General features: G+C 38.0%; 4 protein-coding genes across 4 annotated transcripts; 2 read left to right on the top strand and 2 right to left on the bottom strand.

The window, feature by feature from the left end:
• Positions 1 to 217: 217 nt before the first annotated feature.
• Positions 218 to 6,156, bottom strand: LOC141908612 (uncharacterized). The gene is made up of 11 exons (XM_074798715.1): positions 5,762 to 6,156; positions 5,409 to 5,472; positions 4,910 to 4,998; positions 4,425 to 4,587; positions 4,039 to 4,189; positions 3,008 to 3,052; positions 2,553 to 2,620; positions 2,352 to 2,446; positions 2,105 to 2,271; positions 1,467 to 1,623; positions 218 to 1,153 (listed from the first exon to the last, which is right to left on the bottom strand). Exons 1-11 carry the CDS (start codon positions 5,875 to 5,877, stop codon positions 982 to 984), a joined length of 1,287 nt encoding a protein of 428 aa, XP_074654816.1. The 5' UTR covers positions 5,878 to 6,156; the 3' UTR covers positions 218 to 981.
• Positions 6,157 to 6,379: 223 nt separating this feature from the next.
• On the top strand, positions 6,380 to 12,931 carry LOC141908034 (guanine nucleotide-binding protein-like 1). The gene is made up of 14 exons (XM_074797814.1): positions 6,380 to 6,490; positions 6,656 to 6,874; positions 6,962 to 7,100; positions 7,754 to 7,841; positions 8,066 to 8,194; positions 8,320 to 8,460; positions 8,809 to 9,028; positions 9,181 to 9,270; positions 9,710 to 9,856; positions 10,146 to 10,198; positions 10,279 to 10,404; positions 10,741 to 10,906; positions 11,204 to 11,344; positions 11,952 to 12,931. The coding sequence occupies exons 2-14, from the start codon at positions 6,790 to 6,792 to the stop codon at positions 12,164 to 12,166; spliced, it is 1,740 nt and encodes a 579-aa protein (XP_074653915.1). The 5' UTR covers positions 6,380 to 6,490; positions 6,656 to 6,789; the 3' UTR covers positions 12,167 to 12,931.
• Positions 12,932 to 13,451: 520 nt separating this feature from the next.
• LOC141908787 (uncharacterized) lies at positions 13,452 to 18,429 on the bottom strand. Its single transcript, XM_074798992.1, has 10 exons — positions 18,353 to 18,429; positions 16,905 to 18,259; positions 16,208 to 16,562; positions 15,678 to 15,774; positions 15,361 to 15,488; positions 14,960 to 15,106; positions 14,427 to 14,536; positions 14,237 to 14,339; positions 13,670 to 13,834; positions 13,452 to 13,589 (listed from the first exon to the last, which is right to left on the bottom strand). Exons 2-9 carry the CDS (start codon positions 18,233 to 18,235, stop codon positions 13,736 to 13,738), a joined length of 2,370 nt encoding a protein of 789 aa, XP_074655093.1. The 5' UTR covers positions 18,236 to 18,259; positions 18,353 to 18,429; the 3' UTR covers positions 13,452 to 13,589; positions 13,670 to 13,735.
• A 257-nt stretch (positions 18,430 to 18,686) lies between these two features.
• On the top strand, positions 18,687 to 22,378 carry LOC141909219 (uncharacterized). The gene is made up of 4 exons (XM_074799605.1): positions 18,687 to 18,804; positions 19,441 to 19,642; positions 20,101 to 20,180; positions 20,994 to 22,378. The coding sequence occupies exons 1-4, from the start codon at positions 18,687 to 18,689 to the stop codon at positions 21,191 to 21,193; spliced, it is 600 nt and encodes a 199-aa protein (XP_074655706.1). The 3' UTR covers positions 21,194 to 22,378.
• Positions 22,379 to 22,584: the final 206 nt, after the last annotated feature.

Genomic DNA, 22,584 nt, shown 5'->3' with positions numbered 1-22,584 from the left:
AAAAATTCCTCAATTTCTCAGTTATTTTATGAATCACATATCAATCCAATTCCTCGCAGAAATGCTGCTTCATTGTGGTAATATCCAAGAATATCCAGTAAGACATCTAGAGAGTCTGAACCAGTCTACAAAACTTGTCACCCTTCAAGACATTCAAACAAAAAATCTTCACTTGATTCGATGATTCAATAAATCTGAAAACCAGGTTATTGCCGACAGTATTTTATTGCTTCTTCGATTTTTATTATAGACTCAAAAATAAAAACATCAACAAGAAGAAAGTCTCTCTATGAATGAAAAGACGTTATAAATATCTATATAAGACACGATTAACAGTACGTAGCATTCGAATACGCTACAAATACATCTCTTCCTTAAAACCTAACAGTAAAACCCCTTTAATCACACCAGGAGAATCATAACATTAGTACATATAGTATAGTTTACCCATGGCCAATAATAGATAACAAGAAAAAGTATCAAATGTGATATGACTACGAGTTTTGTAGGATTCATGAATGCATACAGGATTTGCTCCTTATAACGAATGTAACAGTAATATATGATATATTTTAACAAATCTTCAGATATAAGTTTCACAGATATAATTTCAAATTTGACTTCAAAGCTTTACGCCCTAGACTTCTAAACACTACCACTACCAAGTTTATCGAAAACAAAATGTTCTACCTCTTAATTACCTAGACTCACCGATTCAGTTTATACATACACCAATACCCTAGTTTTATTATCCTATAAGTTTTTACAAGTATCTGCGAGACAGGGGTGTTATATGATAGAAAGAACACGTCTGTATGAAATATCAGCATTATAAACTTCTGCGATTCACAAAGACCAATGATTCCTCTGTTGATTCATTTAGACCACCGATTCCAGAAGTCCGCCGATTCCTCTGCGATTCGAATACTGCTGCCGTAATTTAAGTACGAAGGTAAAGCGCGTATTTCGCATACGATAATTTCACCATAGTTTCGTATGGTGCCAGGTCCGTCCGCGATAGTTCGGAGGCACGCCGAACACAGTCCACGACGTTTCGATATTTTGCGGTTTTGCGCTATGCGCCGTGTAAAAGTCTCTCGTAATTCCATCGGGGATCATTCCGTATGTCGCACTGGATGGTTTATTATTGATACTATATGAAAAAGAAAAGAGATATAACATTCATATTCAACTAAAATTCGATAAAAATACATGAAATTTGCAAATCATTCAGGACAAATCATGCAGTTTATGAATCAAATTGTTACCAAAAACCTTTTAGCAAAAGAGGTATACAATGCACTCAATTGATCTGTACCATAGCTGCAGGGTTTGTGCTTTTCCTAATTGAGTAGCTATGAAAATTTGGATATTTTCGTTCCATGGGAAAGGAATGGAGAATCAAAGACTGAACTATGGCAGCAGATTTCACTTATTTTACCATAGTATCAAGAAATAATACAAACCTCGGCATTATTTTCCTATCATTTACACTACTTGGTTTTTCGTATAGTAAAGTCGTATGACCTGAGGGTTGAATTAGCCTCGGTTCTGGTGTATTCGTGAGTATTTTGTACTCTTTCGGTGGTCCATCTCTTTGTAATAACGGTGGGTCGACGATAACTGGAAAATACAACGAATAGACAACAATTCAATCCCGACCTCCTAATTTCATGTACTGTAAGTACTGGCATGGCATTTACGATATTATCCTCAGGAATACTTTCGTAAGTTACAACAAAATTATGAGATAACGCAGTTTTTTTGTAGTATTCCTTAAGCAAAAATCTTCCTTCGGAAAATTGGGAGGCAAGGGTCCAGAAGAAAGGAAAAGACTTTCCCCATATTATATAGCACATCCAGCGAGACCCGACCTCAGTGTAAGATATTTATGAAGAAATACATCCGAATACATGCAACTTCTGTAACTTTATCAGAAGGCAGGGGTGCGTATCCTGGAGACCACCCCTGCTGAAGATAGCTATTAGGATAAAGTCGAAACTTAAGGGCACGGAAATATTTTTGCTTTGTTATTGCGGGATTGTATATTATCATAACAGCATGGACAGAGTGTTTTCATCAAGATTTTCAGCATTTTACGAACCTTGTTTAGCAGACTGTAATTTTTTACTAGGAGCCGAGGTAGAAGTGTTGTTTTCCACGCTAGGTAAAGACGGCACTGGCGAGGAGATATCGTGTCGACTGTAGTTTCTCGATTTAGCACCTCCGTAATCGCGTTGATTCGTCAACGTCAGTCCACCGAGTTGATTTCTTAAACGAAAAATCTTATATTAATACCGCTAGGCAAATATGTCTGCGTAATTTTCACCTGGAATCATGAAAGAACTTACGCAATATCCGGGTTCGAAGATCGAGAATCGCTTCTAGTCGGATTGAGCTCATGACAAGACACTGGTCGCGCGGGTATTTCCTGTAAAGCTTCTTTCTGAAATGGAATAAATGATAAAATTCATCACAATTCAAAAGCTCTATACCGTGTATTTTACACAGTGTTTACCGGTAGTAGTTTTCTAAAGTTCTAATGAATGTACCTCTTGGATTTGATTTTGTTGTTGTTTTTGTTGAGATCTCAGTGACAACCGGCTACCCACACATTCAGCTAAAATGTAAAAAGATAAATCATTCAGAAACATTTAATTAGAGGTTCAATCTTTTTAATTTCCTAGAACCACAGAGGAGTAAGAGCCTTGAAAAACAGTTTCCAGTTCCACAGTTATGGGTTAATTCATACAGGTATACTTGATTCTAGTAAGTCTAGAATATTTGAAAATGAATTTGCCAAGGTATATGGCATAATAATGGGATCAAAATTCAACCCATTCTCATGATTTTTCACATCAATCTGATCTGAGAGTTAATGTAACATCGATTTCTAGATGTTCATCTTGACAGACTACAGAGAATAAATCTATACCCAGCATAGTGGAACTGGCGACAAAAAAAAAAAATACCGTAATACGACTCAAGAACCCGATCGTTCACTCACCTCGTTTTCTATAAGGGTGTAGGGGAGGTTTGGATCGCCTTGATTCTACGGAACACATGCGAAAACAACAAATAGAAACGAATATAAAGACTTGAGAGACAAGCATAACAGAACATAATCTAGATAAAGAAGACAGCCGATAATAATACGCATAGGATTCTGAGGGGAGTTCCATAGTCATAGTCAGTTCCATAGTCATAGACTCAAGACCAGTCTAACACCATCTTAGTTCTTAACCTCATCTAACAGGTTAAGACCAGTACTAAGATCTAAGATGACTTAAGGACTTAAGTCTCACCTATGGAACCGGCCACAGAGGAAATAGAATACAGAGTTTGACGTAAAAGATGAAATACACATTTATTTCTAAACGTATGTAACACTAAACTAGAACATCTGTCACATTGATGAATAGTGAAACATGATAACGATAAATGTCAAGTCCCCGCATAAACAAAGAAATGTTGTAACTTAAACCGAAGTTAAGTATTATCGATAATATGTACAAATGAACCGAATACCGATTCAAACCTGATGACCCTCCAATGAATCCCTACCACAGTAATCCAGGTGCACAGATATTCGCATAGCAAATTATGATATCATCATTAACCAAGCATATTGATTAACCTACAGTGATTCATCTCCTCACGGTTCAACACTTTAGAGCAGAATATTCGCAATAGCTGCACCCAGTATACTATGGCAGGGGTTCATACTACCCGGGTAATCAACAATGGATATACCGCCGCCGACATCAGTGATATAGAACTTTGGCGATCCAGAGAGTACGATGCAAGTTTGACTAGTTCCCAGAAAAAATAGTGACATTTCGTTTAAAAAAAAACCTAATGTTAGGCATGGGTGGTGCTTTATCAGGGAGCGGTACATCGGCGATTGGTGATAGATACCATCAATTCCGATTCCCAGCGAAGGTTGATGAATTTTCTAACAATATGTACCGAAGGGAGCAGAACATTTATACCGGATAACTAGAAAAGCCACCGGTAGAGTCAGAGTTAGTGTCCTACCTGACGGTCTATCTCTGAAGAATCCTTGAAATATGACGAAATTATTCACTTGATTGATGGTCGCTTTCAGGTTATAATGTTTCTTCAAGAACGACGAGAACATGTGCGATGGACGATCGATCGCTAAATGCGCAACCTTGACACCTTCGCTCTGCAAATTTGAAAACGGCAGAATTTGGCTATTGGGTTAAAAAATTTATACCTTGTTTCTCATTTCTGCTTGGATTAAAAGTTGACCCGGCCAGCTGCCTATCTACCCTGTACATAACTTTTTCTAAAAATCATGGTGAAGGTAATCGAAAATGAACTGATTACATATATATTGCAGTTTAGAAAATGAGCTGATAAGCTGAAAAACAGTGAATGACAAGAAACACAAATTTTACCCTCAACATAAATTCGAACAGTTGTTTTCCGCAGCCGGTCCTTTGCCGTGATTCGTGCACGTAGAAATCTAAAACGCACAGCGGTTTCACTTCGTGTTGTTTGCCCTCGTGGTCGTAAACGAACAGTCGCTTACGACCGACCTTCAGAATTCCGACGATCGCGCTGCAAATAAATCGTTGAACATTAATTCCCAAATACCAGAGACAGGTCATCCCTCTTATATACCCAAAACAGGTCCTAAACTGATTGCATCATAAAATTCAGCTGTTCAGTCGCATGTTGCAATTTCGATTTGTCCTGTGATGAGATCGAGTCCATAAGTAAGTACTTCTTAGCACGGTCAAGATTAAGCAATCATCAGGGCCAAGCCTAAATTTTTCCTAAATATAAGCATTTTTCAGATTTTTTCGAACTAGCTACGTACCCTGAAAACAAGGGAGGTTCGGTGCACTCATTATAGCATCAAAAATGTACCGGTACTTACTTAGCATTAGGATCTTTTATCAGGTAGAGTTTATGATCGGATATTTCTAATTTTCTACCACTTGTTATCGGACCGTGCAGATTTTGAGCCTAAATAGATGAATAAACCGTCATAGAGATAAGCCGACGAGATATACAGTATCCATGAATATACAAGAGAAACCCACATTAGATTCAGCCAAAATGTAAAGTTCTTGAATAGAAGTGTTTATATATAATTGAACAACGTTTCGACTAAACACTATTTAAATTAGCCATCACCAGGTGTACTTTACATCCCGATTTCTCTTGTAGTAGAGATTAATCACTTGAGACAATTTCTGAAAAGGAACAATGAACACTCCTCTGCTTTTATCCTTTTAAAGCTGGATCGACTGAACACCAAGATGTACCGTACAAATTTATGAAACTGCGGCACCAGGTAGTGAACCAACAAAGGATTGGTCATCCCGGAATGTTTGCAGATTAAACCAGTACCGAGTAGCTCGATGATATCATACCTTAGCAGATGCTTCTCCCATTTTATCTAGGATTTCCATAAACTGTGCCTTGTGCGTTTGTGACCTGAAATTACAAATTGGACCGAATACAGTAGGCCTACGAAATTCTACGAAATGACGAACACACTATCGCATTAACAGGGCTGGATGAACCCTACAGGCACATGTATGAAAACATCCCACTCTTTTTGGAAATTTGGTGTGGAAAATTTGGTGCCTAGCATTGGTTCCTCTCATAGGGCTCACGGTACAAACTCTCATCTCTTTAGTGATAGATACTTCACTAGCTATATGTGACCTGCCCTTGTTGTGCCGTACTGTAGCACAGGCCAATGAATTAGAATTGTTCTTACCTAGACGTCATTTTGATGGTACTGTTAATCGTATCATTTTTAACGGGAAGCAATCGATTGTCAAGAATACACACATCGCCTTCGAACAAGCAGTTCACATCAAACGCAAATTCCATTTTGGGCTTGAGTATTCAGATCTTTCTTTTCCAAAAGTAAATATCGATATTCTCTCTCCTCCAAGTCCAAAACTCAACTTGCTTCGATTCGAATCGATAAGGAGCAAAAAGGCCAAAAATTACAGATCTTTTCTAATGATGGCGGTCGTAGATTCACTGTCAACTTAAGCCAAATTAACACCACGGTGCAAACATCAAGAGTCGCACAGTCTAAAATTCCTCGAACTCATGCTGTTGCTATTTTCATCGGTAGTTTTGTTTTTGGGCTGTCAAATTTTTATTTCCGGGTTGGTGTCGTACTCCGCCACCAGGTCGCAGCACTTTCCGGCACCGGAGAGATATCCTAAACTTATTTCTCATCTCCGAATGCTTTAAAAAGGGAGATATATTTGTGTTAATGTTGAACGTGATTTTAATTGCTATTCTTTAAATCTATTTCAAGCGGCCAATCTACAAAAACTATCATTTTACTCAATGGAGGTGCTGCCGCCACGTACTTACGGCGAACACTAATCCGGAAATAAAAATTCGCTTAAAGCTAAAGTGATGGAAATGATGCATTTCTTAGAAATGTGACCAAATTACGAGTGTTGAGATAAAGATAGATATTCAGGTATTGCCATATTAGATTCCATAATAGAGAATATTAATTGACAACGTCTTTTTGCGTCGGCGACATACGTTTAAACACTGGTTCATTTCAAATCAATTCAACTCAATGTACTTTATTTCGATCTGTCATAAATGTATAATTACCTTTTCTTCTGATATTTTCTAGGTGGTATAATAACGATAAGGGGAATTCTATTTTATATTCATCGTCGCAAACTTCTTGTTGATTCGACTATTGGCTGTACAGAGCTGGCCATAGTTAATTTGTTAATCAAAGAATAACTGACTGACTTAGTGACTATGCCACCACATCGTAAAAAACCCTTCAGTTCGAAGCTTAAGAAGAAACAGCTAAAGGAGAAGCGAGCTAGCAAGAGAGATGACGGTATTGATTAAATCGCAGATTTTTTTTTTTTAACTGCTTCACAATAGTTAAAATATAGTCGGGTTTTATTCCATTTTTAACGTAAAGGGCACAAAGGACCGATAAAAAAGCATATGTACCGCGGGCTTACCGATTCCGAAGATAACGATTCCGATAATTCTATCGATGTGAAGAAAGTCAACCTTCAACCGCAAACGAAATCGGACAAAAGATACGACCCAAACAGGTACCGATATCGCTATTTCATCCTGTCTGATGATCATCCTGGTATTTTCACCCAGTCCTGAGAGCGGCTGGTTTGTGGCGCTCCATATATACTGCGTGTACTAAGAACTCCCATGAACCACCCACCCTCTGACATTGAGGTTCTCGGTGAACTGGTATCATAATGATCATTGCGCGTTCTGTTTTTTCTTTTTTTGAAAATGCCAGACTAATGTTTGAATCATTATCCGTCAGGCTAAAATTCATGATAGTAATGATTATAATAATTTAGCGCTTTACAATGAATAATAATATAGGAAACCATAAAATAATTAAAACACTATTGGAATACAAGAATATGATAACAAGTTGTAAGAGACATCATATGATGATAAAAGCCTTCCTAAAAAGATAAGTCTTGAGGTTTCGTTTAAAAGCGTTGACAGATGGGATTCCCGAATACTAGATAGTAAAACATAGTAAAGCTAGTAAAAAAGATAGTAAAGCTGGGGCAGTGGACTTAAAAAGCTCTACTGCCAAATGACCTTTGGGTGACAGGTTTGACTAGACGCGTGGTAACGTGACTCAAAGGAAGTTCCCTTGTTGGAACATGATGTGTAAAATGTGCATTTATGTAAACAGTTTTCATTATCTTCGCGTTTTTGACAATTTCAGATATCGATTACATTTTCTACACGAAACGAAAGAAGAATTGGAAAAACGAAAACGACGAGCGTATGAACCGTTCTCCGTTCTATCAGACGTAAGACTCGAATGAATATTAGATCGAAAAAACTAAACCCACTATTCAGAAAAGAATCTACGAGTGAAACCCCACGATAATAATTCAGCCCTAGGTTTAAAGTTCTTGCATAAAAGGTTCAGGCCTATATATTTGAGCAACATTTCGGCTAAAGGCTATTAGCCATCGTCAGGCATAACGGATCAAAAACATCAAAAACATCTTCATAAACTTCCTATTTTCAGACAGCTTTAGAGTTAGACGTCGATACAATATACCAACCCGGAACTGTTCTAGATATGCCTAAACGTCCCACGTGGAATTTCAATTTATCGAAAGAAAAATTGGATGACAGGGAAGAAAAATATTTCAAGGTATGGAAATCTTTTTCGCGAAATCGAGCTAATATTTCATAGATATATTCCATTACTAGATTGTATTGAAAAAATTGGTAAAATACCCTGTACACATGGAAATTGTCTTGTATTTTTTTTTAAAGGAATATCTAGATGGAATTTTCGACAAGCATAGTCCAGAAGAACTCAGTTATTTCGAAGTGAATTTGGAAACTTGGCGACAATTATGGAGAGTCCTGGAAATGTCCGATATAGTACTGCTGATCACGGATATCAGACATCCGGTAAATAGAATTATCTTTACAACACGAACATTGTTTTTCAGTAATGGTTATACAGGGTCCCTACAATTCTTGATTCCTTGGATAAAAATTGCTTCTAAACAGAAAATGCTTTTAAAAGCCTTTGAAGGCACTTGAAGCTTTGCAGCCTTTTAATTTGAGCAAAATGCCCAAAACTCCAAACAATTTTTAGAAATATGCAATAAGAAATATTTGTAGTTGTATTGTAAACTATGCTTAAATCAATTCAGTTAGAACCAGGATTTTTTTGGACAGACAACAGTGGATCTGGTCCTCTGGGTGACTAGATTAGTGGCATCGACCTCAATCTAGAATTTTCTGTTGTTTTAGGCTCTACATTTTTCGCCCGCTCTTTACAACCACGTGACGAGAGACCTTGGTAAACACATCGTGCTCGTATTGAATAAAATAGATCTGGCTCCACCCGGACTCGTCATCGCGTGGAAACATTATTTCCGAAAGTGCTATCCCGAAATACACATCATCTGTTTCACGTCGTATCCGCAAGATTTCAAGAATTCCGAAAAAGAAGAAAAAGACCCCGGCAAAGGTCAGTTATAATATTTGCTATCATTTAATCATCATGTTTACAGTTATTCTACTGACGTGCGGATATCGCTTTACATGGATTCACCTCAATCGGTGGTTATTCCTTCCCAACATTTTCAATATTTCATTTTTTTTTTTTGGATTTGGTTGCAGTATTACACAAAAAACGAAGGCGGGGCCATTACGTAGCGATAGGACCTCGACAACTGTGGCAAGCCTGTGATAACATTGTAAAGGACCAAGGTAAAATAATACAGGCTAACCGGCTTCCTTTTGATTTTGATCTATTAATTAATCATTTACGGTTAACTAAGTCTGTCCAGAATATCTGTCCAAAGCGCCCTCGAAAGACATTCGAAGCAGCTATATTTTCAGTAGCAGATTAAGCAGGCTTAGATAATTTACAAACTTGATCAGGATTAAGTAGGCTTTACTAAAACAGGTTTTCATTCGATTCTCGGCTACTTTATCGGCGCGTTTGTTTCAACCAGAATACAATACTTATTCCAAAATATCATAGACCTGATACAAAGCCGTTTGAGATTTTGTTGTCCAAATTTCAATCAACCATATTCTGGAATCGCGTTCAATACGTCCGATCGAAACCCGCCCCGTTTATTCTACTATTTTCCACTGGGAATTCGTTGATGTTAACTCGACAATTTTCTCGCCGATTTCGCAGTGGACCTCAGCTCTTGGCAGGATAAAATCGAACTGGAAATCGCCGGCGAAAACGTCGCCGAGTCGGAGGTCGTTCAAGAAGAAGACGACGGCGATTATTTACAGAAAGAACGCTATAAAGACGGAATACTAACGATCGGTTGTGTAGGTAAGGAATTTTATCCGATAACAAATCACCTCGCGTTCATTTCATTTCAAATTTCTACTGAATCTCATTGAGAGAAGAATCCCACAATATCAATTTAAACAACTGTTATTGTTTTTTGAATCCTTCCACCCATATTCAGAGTTTATTTGAAATTTTCAAAGAAATAATCAATAACAGTCATTTACATCGATATCGTGGGTTTCTCTTAATGATATTCATCAAGACTGGAAATAGACTCAACTTTTTACAAATCTACTCGAATCGTTTCTAATTTCATACATCTCTTCAGGTTATCCAAATGTAGGCAAGTCAACGTTAATAAATGGATTGGTCGGTAAAAAGGTAAATTCAAGCTACTCGGATTGTTGCGTTGTTTTTACTTGTCGTCGAGTTTAAAATGTATTTTCTGATCGTTATTTCAGGTTGTCAGCGTATCGCGAACGCCGGGTCATACGAAGCATTTTCAAACGATTTTCCTCACGCCGAAAGTGAAAATGTGCGATTGTCCTGGTCTAGTCTTCCCATCACTCGTAGCAAAACCACTTCAGGTACAGCTATGGCTCCATATTTCTGTCGATATTTTGCTTCGGTAGTTTTCCTAAAAATATCAGAGTTATTTGCCGTTAAAAGAGTAGCTAAATTGAGTAGTTTTAAAATTGGATTAACTGAAGTATACAAAAACATAACTCTAGACCTTAAGTCCGATCTGACCAACTTGGATAACTGTTCAAGTTAGGATACTTCTGAACCTGTATTGTAGATGTACATATAACTAGGATAGCACTTATTTTATCTGACTTGGGCAAAGTTTACTTGGTGAAGTATTTTATAGGCATTCGGCAGCATCTTTCATTTGTTTCAATAGTGATTTTGCCATATTTCAGATATTGGCTGGAATTTATCCCGTAGCGCAAGTTCGCGAGCCATATTCGGCCGTACAGTTTTTAGCGGAGCGAATACCTGTCATCAAACTGTTACAACTCACGCATCCCGAAGCTTCAGAACAGAAAGGAGCAAATATTCAGTGGTCTTCGTTTGATATTTGCGATGGTAAGTGTGTCAAATTAAGACATTTTCAAATCCAGGCATAAGCCTTATGTTATTCATACGTAGGATTCTTCTGGTTTAGAGCAGGCAGTGTTCAAGTGCTTTAAGCTAGGTGTTACGCGCTTTCAAATCGTTGCAGTGGTCCCTTGATCGATATTTTTTACACTAGAAAAATAGAACTTTAAGCCTGCTAAGATGATAAGCACTCAGCAGGTTGTTTGAGGGATGAAATAATTTCTGTATGACATAAAATATGAATTTCTCTATCAGTTCTATGAGGTGTTTTTCATTATTTTCTAGCTTGGGCGGAAAAGCGGGGCTTCCTCACGGCGAAGGCTGCAAGAAACGATACATATCGAGCTGCTAATAATATTCTACGTATGGCGTTAGATGGTCGACTATGTTTGTGTATGCGTCCTCCGGGATACTCGGAAAAAATAGGTAATTTCTATATTTTTAGTATAGTACAACATCCCACAGTGAACGCCTCTACACAATTAAAACCTCCCTTTACTAATGCGTTTTACTTGGGACCCAAATAAGATAGTCATTTTCAAGTAAGAGAATCTCTCTTCAATGAAGACATTTCTTCTGGTACCGAACATTTGACCCGTGCCTATGTGCCAGTTTGTTTGGACAGTCAAAAGTTGTTAATCGATATATTACTACATGTTCATTAAAACCACTGAATTAACGGTTCACCGAGAAGTCTTCAGTGATTGGGATATGAAATTATGCAAACGATTCCATGAGATTTCCTCCTTAAAGGAGTCATGAAGAGGTTTAGGAAAAAATTTTGAATCTAATTTTTTTTGTATAAAATGATTACCATATGCGTCTATAGTAGTTTTGTGGAAAAAAAATTAAATATCATTATCCAATCCCGAGAAAAGCCCGTAGCAACGCCCCTAGCAACAGGACACTCGCGGTTGCGCGTCGATATTGATGACATCATTCTGAGATTACATCCAGGAATGATTGATCTGTAGGGACCCCGTTAAGATTTTTTATCTGGTGTGCCTAAAATCACAATTTCGACTTATTCCAGATGAATGGCACGAACATCCCGAAGCGGCGCAAGTCCTCGAATGGCAGCGAGCGATCATCGGTAATAAATCGGACGACATCATCTCGGAAGGTTCAACGACGGAAGGTTCTGATTTCGGCGAAGAAGCGGACAACGCGAGCAGCGAATCGTCGGCGTCGGACGAAAACAATACGGCTACGACGAGCAACCCGTTCGCTTTATTGGCAGACGATTAAATAAATGAATGATAAATCAGTCAGTAATCAAAATGGTCCAGTTTTATTGAATAGTATCGACTCTTAACTCTAAGGTTTAACCTTATTATTGACTCATAGGTGATATACAACCTGCCGAGTGATTAATACAGTACAGCAATATATGAAACCACCGTGCCAACTTTTTGATCAGTGTCGCTGTAGTGTTCGTAAATGTGCATTTACACTTTAGCTAGTGATATCTGAAACGACAGTAGACTTCGCTCAAATCGGATCATTTGGGACCCTTAAAATACTTCCGACTTCTATGCAAGTCCGATTTGAGAGTGATACCCTGTCAGATGTTATGTATTTCATATATAGTGTCACAAGAAATAATTAAAAGAAAATCCGAGTTGAACAGATCTGACTGGGGGGGGGGGGGTAGTCTACTGTAGATCACTTATACCGTAGTTAGCGATAAACACCGAAGCTGCTGCGATGAACTTTTTCAGACGAATGACCTCAAATATTTCGTTAAGAGATGAAATATGTTGTCGATGACACACGGATGTAGTGCGCGATTGTTATAGAGGTTTATTTCGATTAAACGTTCTGCTTAAGCTTAATAACATTGTTAGTTTCGTACAAACAGTAAAACCGAGGTGCTAGTCTGAGACAGTGATGGTTGAATACACTGAAAACTGCTCAGTTTAACGGAGTAAAACTTTTGTGCATTGCACCCATTCACTAGTTCTTGTATTTCTGTGCTGATGAAATATTTAATTTCTATTAAAAACGGTTTTGTAGGTCTCAATTGATTGTTCGTTGTTCTCTAGGTCATACAGACATACTGTGAAACTCCTCATAATTGGGTCTATCATAATGTTGGCGACGTACACTTAGTACCATAAATTCAAACAGAAATACAGTGGAACCTCATTGCAACGAACTTCGGCCGCAAATCAGAAAATCTGTTCGTTATAACCGATAGTTTAATATATCCAGTATGAAAGTAATTAAAAGATATCGTCGTATTTGGGACGAAATTCTATATAAATTGTTATATCCGAGGTCGTTAAAACTAGGTTCCACTGTAGAAAGTCGGTCTCAAAAATAGACAATTTCAGTGTATGAAATGACTTATCACATGATGACTTTACTGAACTTGATGGTACAATGAGGTTAATTTCTCTTTCGAGTCACTAGCAGTTGTCCTCTCACTTCAGTTGCAGATATCCTTACCATAAACCCTTGGAAGACATCCCACAAAACATCAAAATTGACACTGCTTATTGGTTATATTAATATAAACATGTATATTTCAACCAGGAAAAAAGACCATTATCTATTTATGGTATATTTAGTAAAATATTATAAAAATAAAGTTCAATAGTACTCCGACTTATGACTAGATGAGATACATTGTTTGACAGAGACGAATATCGACTCACTTTACGACCATCTGAAAGTAAGAAAAGATCAAATCATTGATTCAAGAGGATTAAGGTGCGCTATTATTAAACTAAGGACATTATAGTTTACCAAATTTTGTCGAAAATAACTTTTCGATAAACGAATCTTTACGAGGATTAACACCGATAACTGCATCTAATTAGTTTCCGGTTTCGAATTGATCACCATTTCCGCCGCTACCGATAACAACTGTAAACTGTTACTTTCATTTGTATGTTTTGTCTTCATGTGATACTGAAATATACGTAAAAATAACAAAACTGAGATTTTCGCGAAACGCCTCATCCGAATTTGAGCCCAGCGAAGATTGTAAAATCATCAACAAGCCATAGGCGACAATGGTTCTTGGGCTCAGACTCGAACTCAGAAATTCCCATGCATTAGTTCCCATTGCGTTTCGGATATATTGCATCTAGAGCCAAGAGCTAAATTTTGTCAGGATAACTTTTTGAATTTCAGCCCTGTTCCCCGATTATGATGTCATGTCTTAAAGGTCATGTCACTGTGAAACAGTTTCACCAGGATCGGCCCGCTATTAACGAAGCTAAGTAGCTGGATGACAGACACACAGACCCAGATAGACAGACAGTATGAGAATAAGGGTCTCGTGGAAGCCCGAGAACCAAAATTGCTTACACTGAGATAATCTTTAGCCGGGAACTTCTGCTGACACAGATAACAAGCCCATTTCTTATCTCCCTCGTTGTGTTTCACCTGTAAGTGCCGACGAATAGCGCGTCTGGCAGAATAAAACGAAAAATAAGATCTCCGAAAATTATGCCGAAATCATTAAAATGACAACCGTAAAAATGATTTAAAAACGTACTTTTGTTTGAAGTAAAGATCGCATTTCGGACACTTGTACTCGATATCGGAGTGAGTCATGCAGAGATGCTCGCGTAACGTCACCTCATTCGACAAGACTTTCAAACAAATCTATAATTCAGACAGGATTAGACGAATCAAATTTTCAACTGCGCAAGAATCTTATAGATTGAAAACGCGTCGATGAATGAGAGCAATTTTCAATTTTCTTGTTTACAAAATAATTGCAGAATTGACATTCGAAATACTAGTCGAAGTTGCCATAGCTGATACAAATGTCATGATGGTATAATCTTAGTTAACTGAATTAGAAATACAAATCAGGACTTAAAAAATAGAGAAGAGAAGTGATGTAGCAACTTATCAGAGGGAGACAGTACTTCACAACTGATCAGTAACGTGACTAAACAGGGCTGTACCTAGCATTTGACTTAAGAGGGGGGTCACTGTCACCCAAAAAGTAACGAAAGGGAATTTTTCCAAAAATACTGGGGGGTAGGGCAACTGCTACTAAACCCTGTTAAACATACAAACCTCACAAACGAACTTCTTTCCGTTGTTATGACGTTTTCTGTGACTGATAAGAGTTTCAACTTGACGGAATCCTTTTTTACACTCGAGGCACACGTGCGGTTTATCTATGTTGTGTATTCTCATGTGATTGTTCATATTCGTACGAGTCTGAAACACGTGAACAACAGACGGATTAATATTGATGAACCCCGTATTGTTACATATTGTAAAATATAATTTATTAAGTATTCCCGAATACGATCATCGAGATATATGGCCGTCAAAACATTGACAATAAACCATTATACCATTAACTAAAGGAAACCAAGAGTTTTTTCTTTAAGAGTGTGGAATTCTATATTTACAATTGGCGCTTACAAGGAGTTTCCAGTTTTTAGATAATGAAATATCTCCCATCTTACTTTAAAACCCTTGTTACAAATCTGGCAGATCCACTCTTTCTCTTTGTTATGCGTCAATATGTGCTGACGAAGAAGTCTTTTCAGTCGGAACGATTTACCGCAGATTTCACATTGAAACGGTTTCGTAACTGCAACAAAGAAAACAGATATATGAATCGGTATGTTAATGTACTCCAGAGCCAAGCTGACAATTGAAAACATAAAGTAATGAATAGCAACCTATGTAATCCAAAAAATTTGAATCTAGAAGATTTTCGAGAAATAAGCAGATTTTTACTCAAGACTCAAATCAGACGACTGACAACTATCAATATTACCTGAATGTTGCTCCATATGTTGCTGGTACTTTGTATCATTTAGAAACACTTTACTGCATATTTCACAATAGTTACATTTACTGATGGAGCTTGTTGTCTACAAAATTAAATCATCATTTTCACTAAACGACTACAAATTCTCATTATTGACTGATTTGATACTAGGAAATGATCAAATTTGGTAAAGCAATTATCATTTGACAGAAATCGTCAGCCAGTGTTTTTGCCGAGCTTTAATCCCGGTATCTATTTAGCAAACTTGGGTAGTATTCCGATTTAGGCATACCAATTCCAGATTACCAACTCTTTAACAGGTCATTCTCTAATAACAGGTTTACAGAGTATTCTGGAATAGGGTAAAAAGCGTATTCCGTGGTCGAAATCGATAGATGTCAATCGAAAATAACCTTGGCACAACATAAATTGAAGGATGTGAATGCCCAAAATTATCAGCAATATCTTATTTGAAAGCGCAACGTTCTCTACTCGTATGAGAAGGACGAGGAATGAGCTTTAGAGTTTATACTTACAGGTATTAAGGCATCGGCGTGCGAATCTTGAATTTTACTGACAGTAATTCCCTGCGTGTTTAAATGCGTCTTGCCGTGCTCTTTCAGACGCGATTCCGATCTGAACAACCGATCGCAAAGCCTACAAATCAAGTGTTGATGTTCGATATATTTATGATTAATCGTCGTCACTTCGTCGGTGAATATTTCGTCGCAAACATAACACGAAAAATGTTCTTTCGATACGTGTTTCGCGTATTCCGTTTCCGTCGCGAAATGTTCCCCGCAGAACGTGCAGATCATCTCCTCGCAGACATGCGGCTGCTGACGCTCCTCTTCGAGTCCTTCTTTCTCGTCGTACTCCTTCAGACAATACCTATTAACAATAATAATAATCATGATAATCATGGGCGAATCTAGGGTTATTTTTAGGTCGACCGACATTTCTATGGCACCTTTTTCCTGCCATTAGGGTCACCCAAAAGCCAAGAAGGAGGGTCTAGGAAAATTTGAGGCCCTTTCTAGGCATTGGAAAGGAGATTTTGATCATGAATCATGAGACCGAATCGGCATGAATTTCAAAAAATGTTTTGTAATAATTATGATGATAATAATAATTCAGGGCAGGACTAGAGCCCTTGGTCTTCCCTTGAATACTTATTGATACTTATTCATTGAGCATTTAGATGAGAAAAGTCTTGGATTTAAAAAGATGTACCTGCATAACTTCTTCTGATGAGGTCCGTCCCATAAAACATTAACATGACTTTCTTGCATCAGTATTTCAGCGACGGTTGGATTCGAATTCCGCTGTTTTTTCGGTTTGCTTTTCCGCGCTTTCCTTTTCTTCTTCAAACACGGCTTCTGAAAATTGGAATCGGGTGATTTTTCGACGACGCCGACCGCCGATTGAAGACCGCAACAATCCGACTCTCGTATCGTGACGATGTTCTCGCCGTCGTTCATACACGCGATGAACGTCGGCTGAGCGATGAGTTCCTCACTCGTCGCAGCAGCAGCAGCAGCTACCGGTAGTTCATTTTTTACCGACGACGGCAGAATCTCGCCGTTCGGCCGCTCTACCATACATTCGTCGCCGTCCGACGACAAAACCTGCAACATCTGCGTCAAATCTTCGTCGATACCGGCGCAGCAGTGCTCTTCGCTCAACCCGGCGCTTTCGGACGCGACCATTCGATTCTCGTCGCCGCATTTCACGAGGAAAGATTCGACATCGGCCGGGCCTGCGTCATCTTCTTTATCGCGCGGCGGTTCGTTCGCGCCGATCTGTTTGTCCAGTCGCGGCGTCAGCAGAAATTCTTTGATGTCGCTTAAACTCATTTTATCCGAAGACATGCTGATCGTTTTATGACGTCCGCCGCCCGAGTACGCCGCGCCGTCGCCGGATGGTTCGTTTTGATTGGCGAAGAATGTATCGAGTCCGAGAATTTCGTAAACCGACTTTTCTTTCTCTTCGAAGTCGTGGTGCGTGAAGTTGTCCGATTCGGGAAGACCGCTTTTCCAACGTTTTCGTTTATTCGGCGAGTAGTTTACGAGGTGAGATTCGCTCGTCGTCGGGTGGAACTGGGAGAACGGTTGAAATATCGAATTTCTGTGCAGGAGATTCGCGATTCCGTCGGACATGTGACGGTGCCGCGCGACGGCGGCCATATTGTCTTTCTCTTCGCAGTGAATCTGTTCGATTCGCGGATACAAATCGGGCATATTGCGAATCGACTCGATATCGGGAAACTTCGCGGTCGCCTCCACCGCGCAAACGGGCGGCTCCAGATCGCTTTTGTCGGCGTCATCGACGTTAGCGGACGCGATCGGGTCCAAAGAAAAGTCCGGCAAGGTAATCGTATCGCTGGTCGACGAGAAAACTTCGTTGATATTCGTCGACCAGGTGACGCTGTCGATGTCGAGCGTCACTTTACCGGACACTTTCAAGTAGTTTTTGAACGATACGTTATCGTGGCAAAACCTGATGACGGCTTCGATGAGTGAATTCGATAACTTCTCTTTGTCGAATTCGCACGAGAGATTCATTTTTCTACAACCCTGTCCCTGAAACTGCGGAAGAAGAAGCAGAGAGTCACATTTTCTGATATATAAATTCTAAACGCAATCGAAATTAAAATTACATTTTAAGACACTTTCACTTACTTTACTTAATCACCTTAATCTAGCAAAGATTATCCACAAACCCGATCCTGGTTCGAATTCGATTTTCTTTTTTTGACAGAAAGCAGGAAGTAATCCAATAAATCTATGGTTGGAACTAGATCGTAGACGGCATAGCCCGTTTGGGGTGGGACAAGACGAATACAGGTTCATAGATCTTTCCAGATTGAGCATAGTTCCTAAAACGGGCGATTTAAAAGGAAAAAAGACTATCTTTGATAATCATCACTGGAAATTGAATATGATTTAATGTCTAAATCAAATTCGATTTCTTTTGAAATAAAGCCCGACATGAATTTGACTTTAATGCTCCAATATGGCTTCGTTTACTTGTTACGGATTTTTGGCGATTTTTCTTATTTTTCTATCGTTTACAGACATCAGGGGATCGACGAACGGTGTTGATAATACCCAAAAAAGTTGTACTTTCTTCGGTACGTTAAAATATTCCGCCTATCGAAATTAGTTTTGCGTAAATCCGACTTAAAATGAGATCTTCCATATATAGAGTGGATGAGCGAATCAATTCAATATCCAATTATTCAATTTGACAATTATGTTCATTGAGGTTTAGATATTTTTAATTTCTTTGCTAAATTAATACGGTTTCTGTATACGGTATGTAAGGAATTATTGTTTAGGACAGACTATTGATACTGAAATATCAACACGACATATTGCATGGAAATTTTCCCCTTAGGGCTGGGCTTCAATTAATCAGTTCCCTGTCTGGTGGTTTAGTTTCACGATTGAATATTTTCACAAACCACATAACGTTGGTGTAAGCCCATCCGGGTGCGATTCAAGAATAGGGGACTATAGCAATATATATGGAGTGAAAGTAATCAAATAAGTAATAATAATAGTAATTGATAATGATGACATATAATGATAGTAATATATATAGTAATTAATGAAGATTAGGGAACTAAACCTAACCCTAAACCTAACCACTAGTCCCCTATTCTTGAATCTTACCCCCATCCGATTATAAAAAGCTTACCACCAACGATTAGGTAACTAACTAGGCTTCAATGAACCCTTTTTTCGAAATGATTGTTTCAATTCAGGACCCGGTCGTTTCTCTTCTCCTGAAAGTAGTCTGATAAACTGTTCGTGGTACGCATCGAACTCGTGCTGTAAACGTACGGAGGTGACGTCCGTATTTTCCGGAATGTACCCGTTGCACAAAGCTTCGAAATCGTGCGCCAACAAACTTAACTACATGATGTGCTACTTCTGCAGCCCGGAACAGCATCTCTGGTACAGAAAGTAAGTTTCCTAGGTATTCCTAAAGATCTTCATTTTCATTTTCTCAATCTCTAAATGCTAAAATGATTCATCGATGACCAGGACTTGATTTCCAGTTACAGTTAACTATTTGAGTTTTGATTCAAATTCAATCCAAGGTCCTGGGTCCAGTTCCACAGTTCCGAGTTAAGATTTGACTCTGAGTTAACTCGTTGAAAATGAACTAACTTTAACTCAGAGTTAACTCTAACTCACAACTGTGAAACTGGGTCCTGTTTCACAAAAAAGCTTAAAACTTTGAATTGTTATCCTCACTGACAACATGACATGAAGTAGCCAACCACACAACTAAAGTTGAAATTTTACTAACAATTTTTTATGAAATTGGACCCTGAAATGTGGGTCCAGGATTCGGTCTATATTTTAGATTTGAAGTCATTTCGATTTTTCATATTTCTCTACCTTGTATAATTTTCTAGAAAAGCTCATGTTTGTGCCGAATTCTGTCGATCTTTATACGAAGACTGTCGCGGAGCTGAATATAAAAAGATTGAAATAGGTAAATTGAAAAAAATGAGAGGACATCTGTTGACCTAGCTCGAGTCAGTTTTCAAATGCCTGATATAGGTCTTAATAGAACCAACATGAGTGGGCAGTTGGTCTGAAACAACGATTCTTAATCCATCTTATGCTGTATTGAAGAATCACCACAAAGTTGTCATTGAATGGGGTTGAATAAAGAAAAGTGACTCCGTAATTTGAATTGAATTTTCAACAATATGTTTCCATGCCTACCTACCATGATTTTTGACGATTTGAAAAAATCTTCAGTTGGTAGGGATAGAACATATTGTTAAACTTGATTTATTTATGAAAATGGTGCCTCTTCTCTCAGAGACAACACCATTTAAAGGGGAGTTTTTGCCGGGAGTTTTTGGTTATCCTTCTATACTGTGTTGAATGGATTAAAAATCGATGTTTTCGATCAACTGCCAGTGAATTCTGGTCCTATTAAGACCTACATCAGGTATGTATTACTGCTGAGCTAGGCCACGCGATGTGGATTACCCTGATATAAAGTGGCTGCGATTGACCCCAGAACAGGAGAAGTAGATCTGCGCAGGCTGAGTACATAGCAAGTAATCTTCCTCGAGTAGGGAAAATCAATGAAATAGATTGAAATTGACATTAGCGGCAAATATTACGGACATATTAATCATCAATATTTCTAAAAATTTGTAAAAGTTCTATCATTCCTTTCAGCTAAAAGATTAAAAAAAGATATAAAATATAAATCCATGTTTTATAATCATCAATGTTCTATATTAATCGATGTTTTATATTAATCAATGTTCTATCTCCCTCCTTTCAGCTAAAATATACGCGAGCGGCGAAGAATTCTGCGACGCGCAAGATTTCATCGTCGTCGAAGGAAAACACGGTTGTTTTAACTTCGATCCGACGCCGTTCGGAAGAAGCGCCGCGCTGCACGCGAGCACCGTTGTAGTCGTGTTGAGTTTCGTGACTTTGATTTTACACGTGTGTTCGCAACGTTTAAGTTTCGGTACTTAGTGAGATATGAAATGTGACCAACGAACGATTTTATACGAGGCATTGCATGTATCATATACTTGTTAAAATATACTAGGCTAACAAAACTAACGATACCTTATTTCTCGTAATTGGTCGGGTCATTTTGTAAAGTGCAATAAAATTTGTAATCAGTTCAAACTGCCAGGTCAGTTATGGTAAGCTTGATCGTGATTTAGAAAAAAGAGTATTGTACAGAGTAGATAGGCGGCCGGACAGGTCAATTTTTTAGCTCAGCAGAAACAAGAAAAGCAGAGCTGCCAACTTTTCCTGATTTTCAGTATTTGCTACTATTTTATAATGAGAAATACTGATTTGATTTGTTTGATGCGTACAGAAATATGAAAGATGTTACTGAGAGGGTCAGACTTTTGATTACCGATTAATTTGAACATTTTTTTTCATATCTCAATGAAATATTACTGAAAAAAATTCAATTTGTTACTGATAGCACTTTTTAGAGGTTGGCAGCCCTGGAAAAGGTATCAATTTTTTTTTAGCTTAACCATGAAAAACAATCATTTTATACCACAACATGATAGTTCGTATTAAAGCGGCCCGTGTGTACAGTTAAACAATATTCATATAATGCACAAAAACAATTCGAAATCATGTACAGAGATCATGATTTTAATTCCAAAATTTAAGATGGAAATGTTTACATTCCATATAAATGAATGATGACTTATAGAATTATATGCGTTTGTGTGATTTTATAGATTTAGGCGCGCGCGCTGCCAGTGATCGGTTGTTTATTTTTGTGCGTGAATCGATGTTGTTGTTTTCTATAGTTTATACCTAGTATGTGTAACGTTATTGCGTAATAACTTGTTTGTATTTAGAATTAGCTGTTGCATTTCGGTATCTCGATATTCCTATAATCTTCTTCCAACGCAGAATTCACCTGTGTTCCATAACTGATTACTAGTCGATTGTGAGCTGATTGTCTCAATTAGAATTGATGTTTCTTCTAGGAAAATGCTGAGCATTCCAAATCTTCTACAACACTGTATTCGATCAAAGCCATTCCCAAAATTTATCAAGTTACGAGTAATCTATTTGTAATTTGCTGTGCTTTTTCGTTGAAAATCATCGAATCTCATCGTAAGAGCATACCAGGGTAATAATGCAATAGCTTTCTTGTTCTTTATCATACTGGTCTCTCATCTGTGCAAAGATACAAATAAAATCATTTATTATCTTATATATAACGATTAAGGTGTTGTTTCATCATTTTGTTTGATTCATCTGAAAGATTTGGCTGCATCTGTGATAATATGACATGATTTATTTTCTCCACATTTTTCTAATTGAACAAAATATATTGAATAGTTGATTTACAATATGGGACACCAAGCTAGCTTTGAAGCTGT

This window comes from Tubulanus polymorphus, chromosome 7 (assembly GCF_964204645.1).
Source record: "Tubulanus polymorphus chromosome 7, tnTubPoly1.2, whole genome shotgun sequence".
Lineage (NCBI taxonomy): Eukaryota > Metazoa > Nemertea > Palaeonemertea > Tubulaniformes > Tubulanidae > Tubulanus > Tubulanus polymorphus.
The sequence above is the reverse complement of the archived record's forward strand: the minus strand, read 5'-3'. Positions and strand labels throughout refer to the sequence as shown.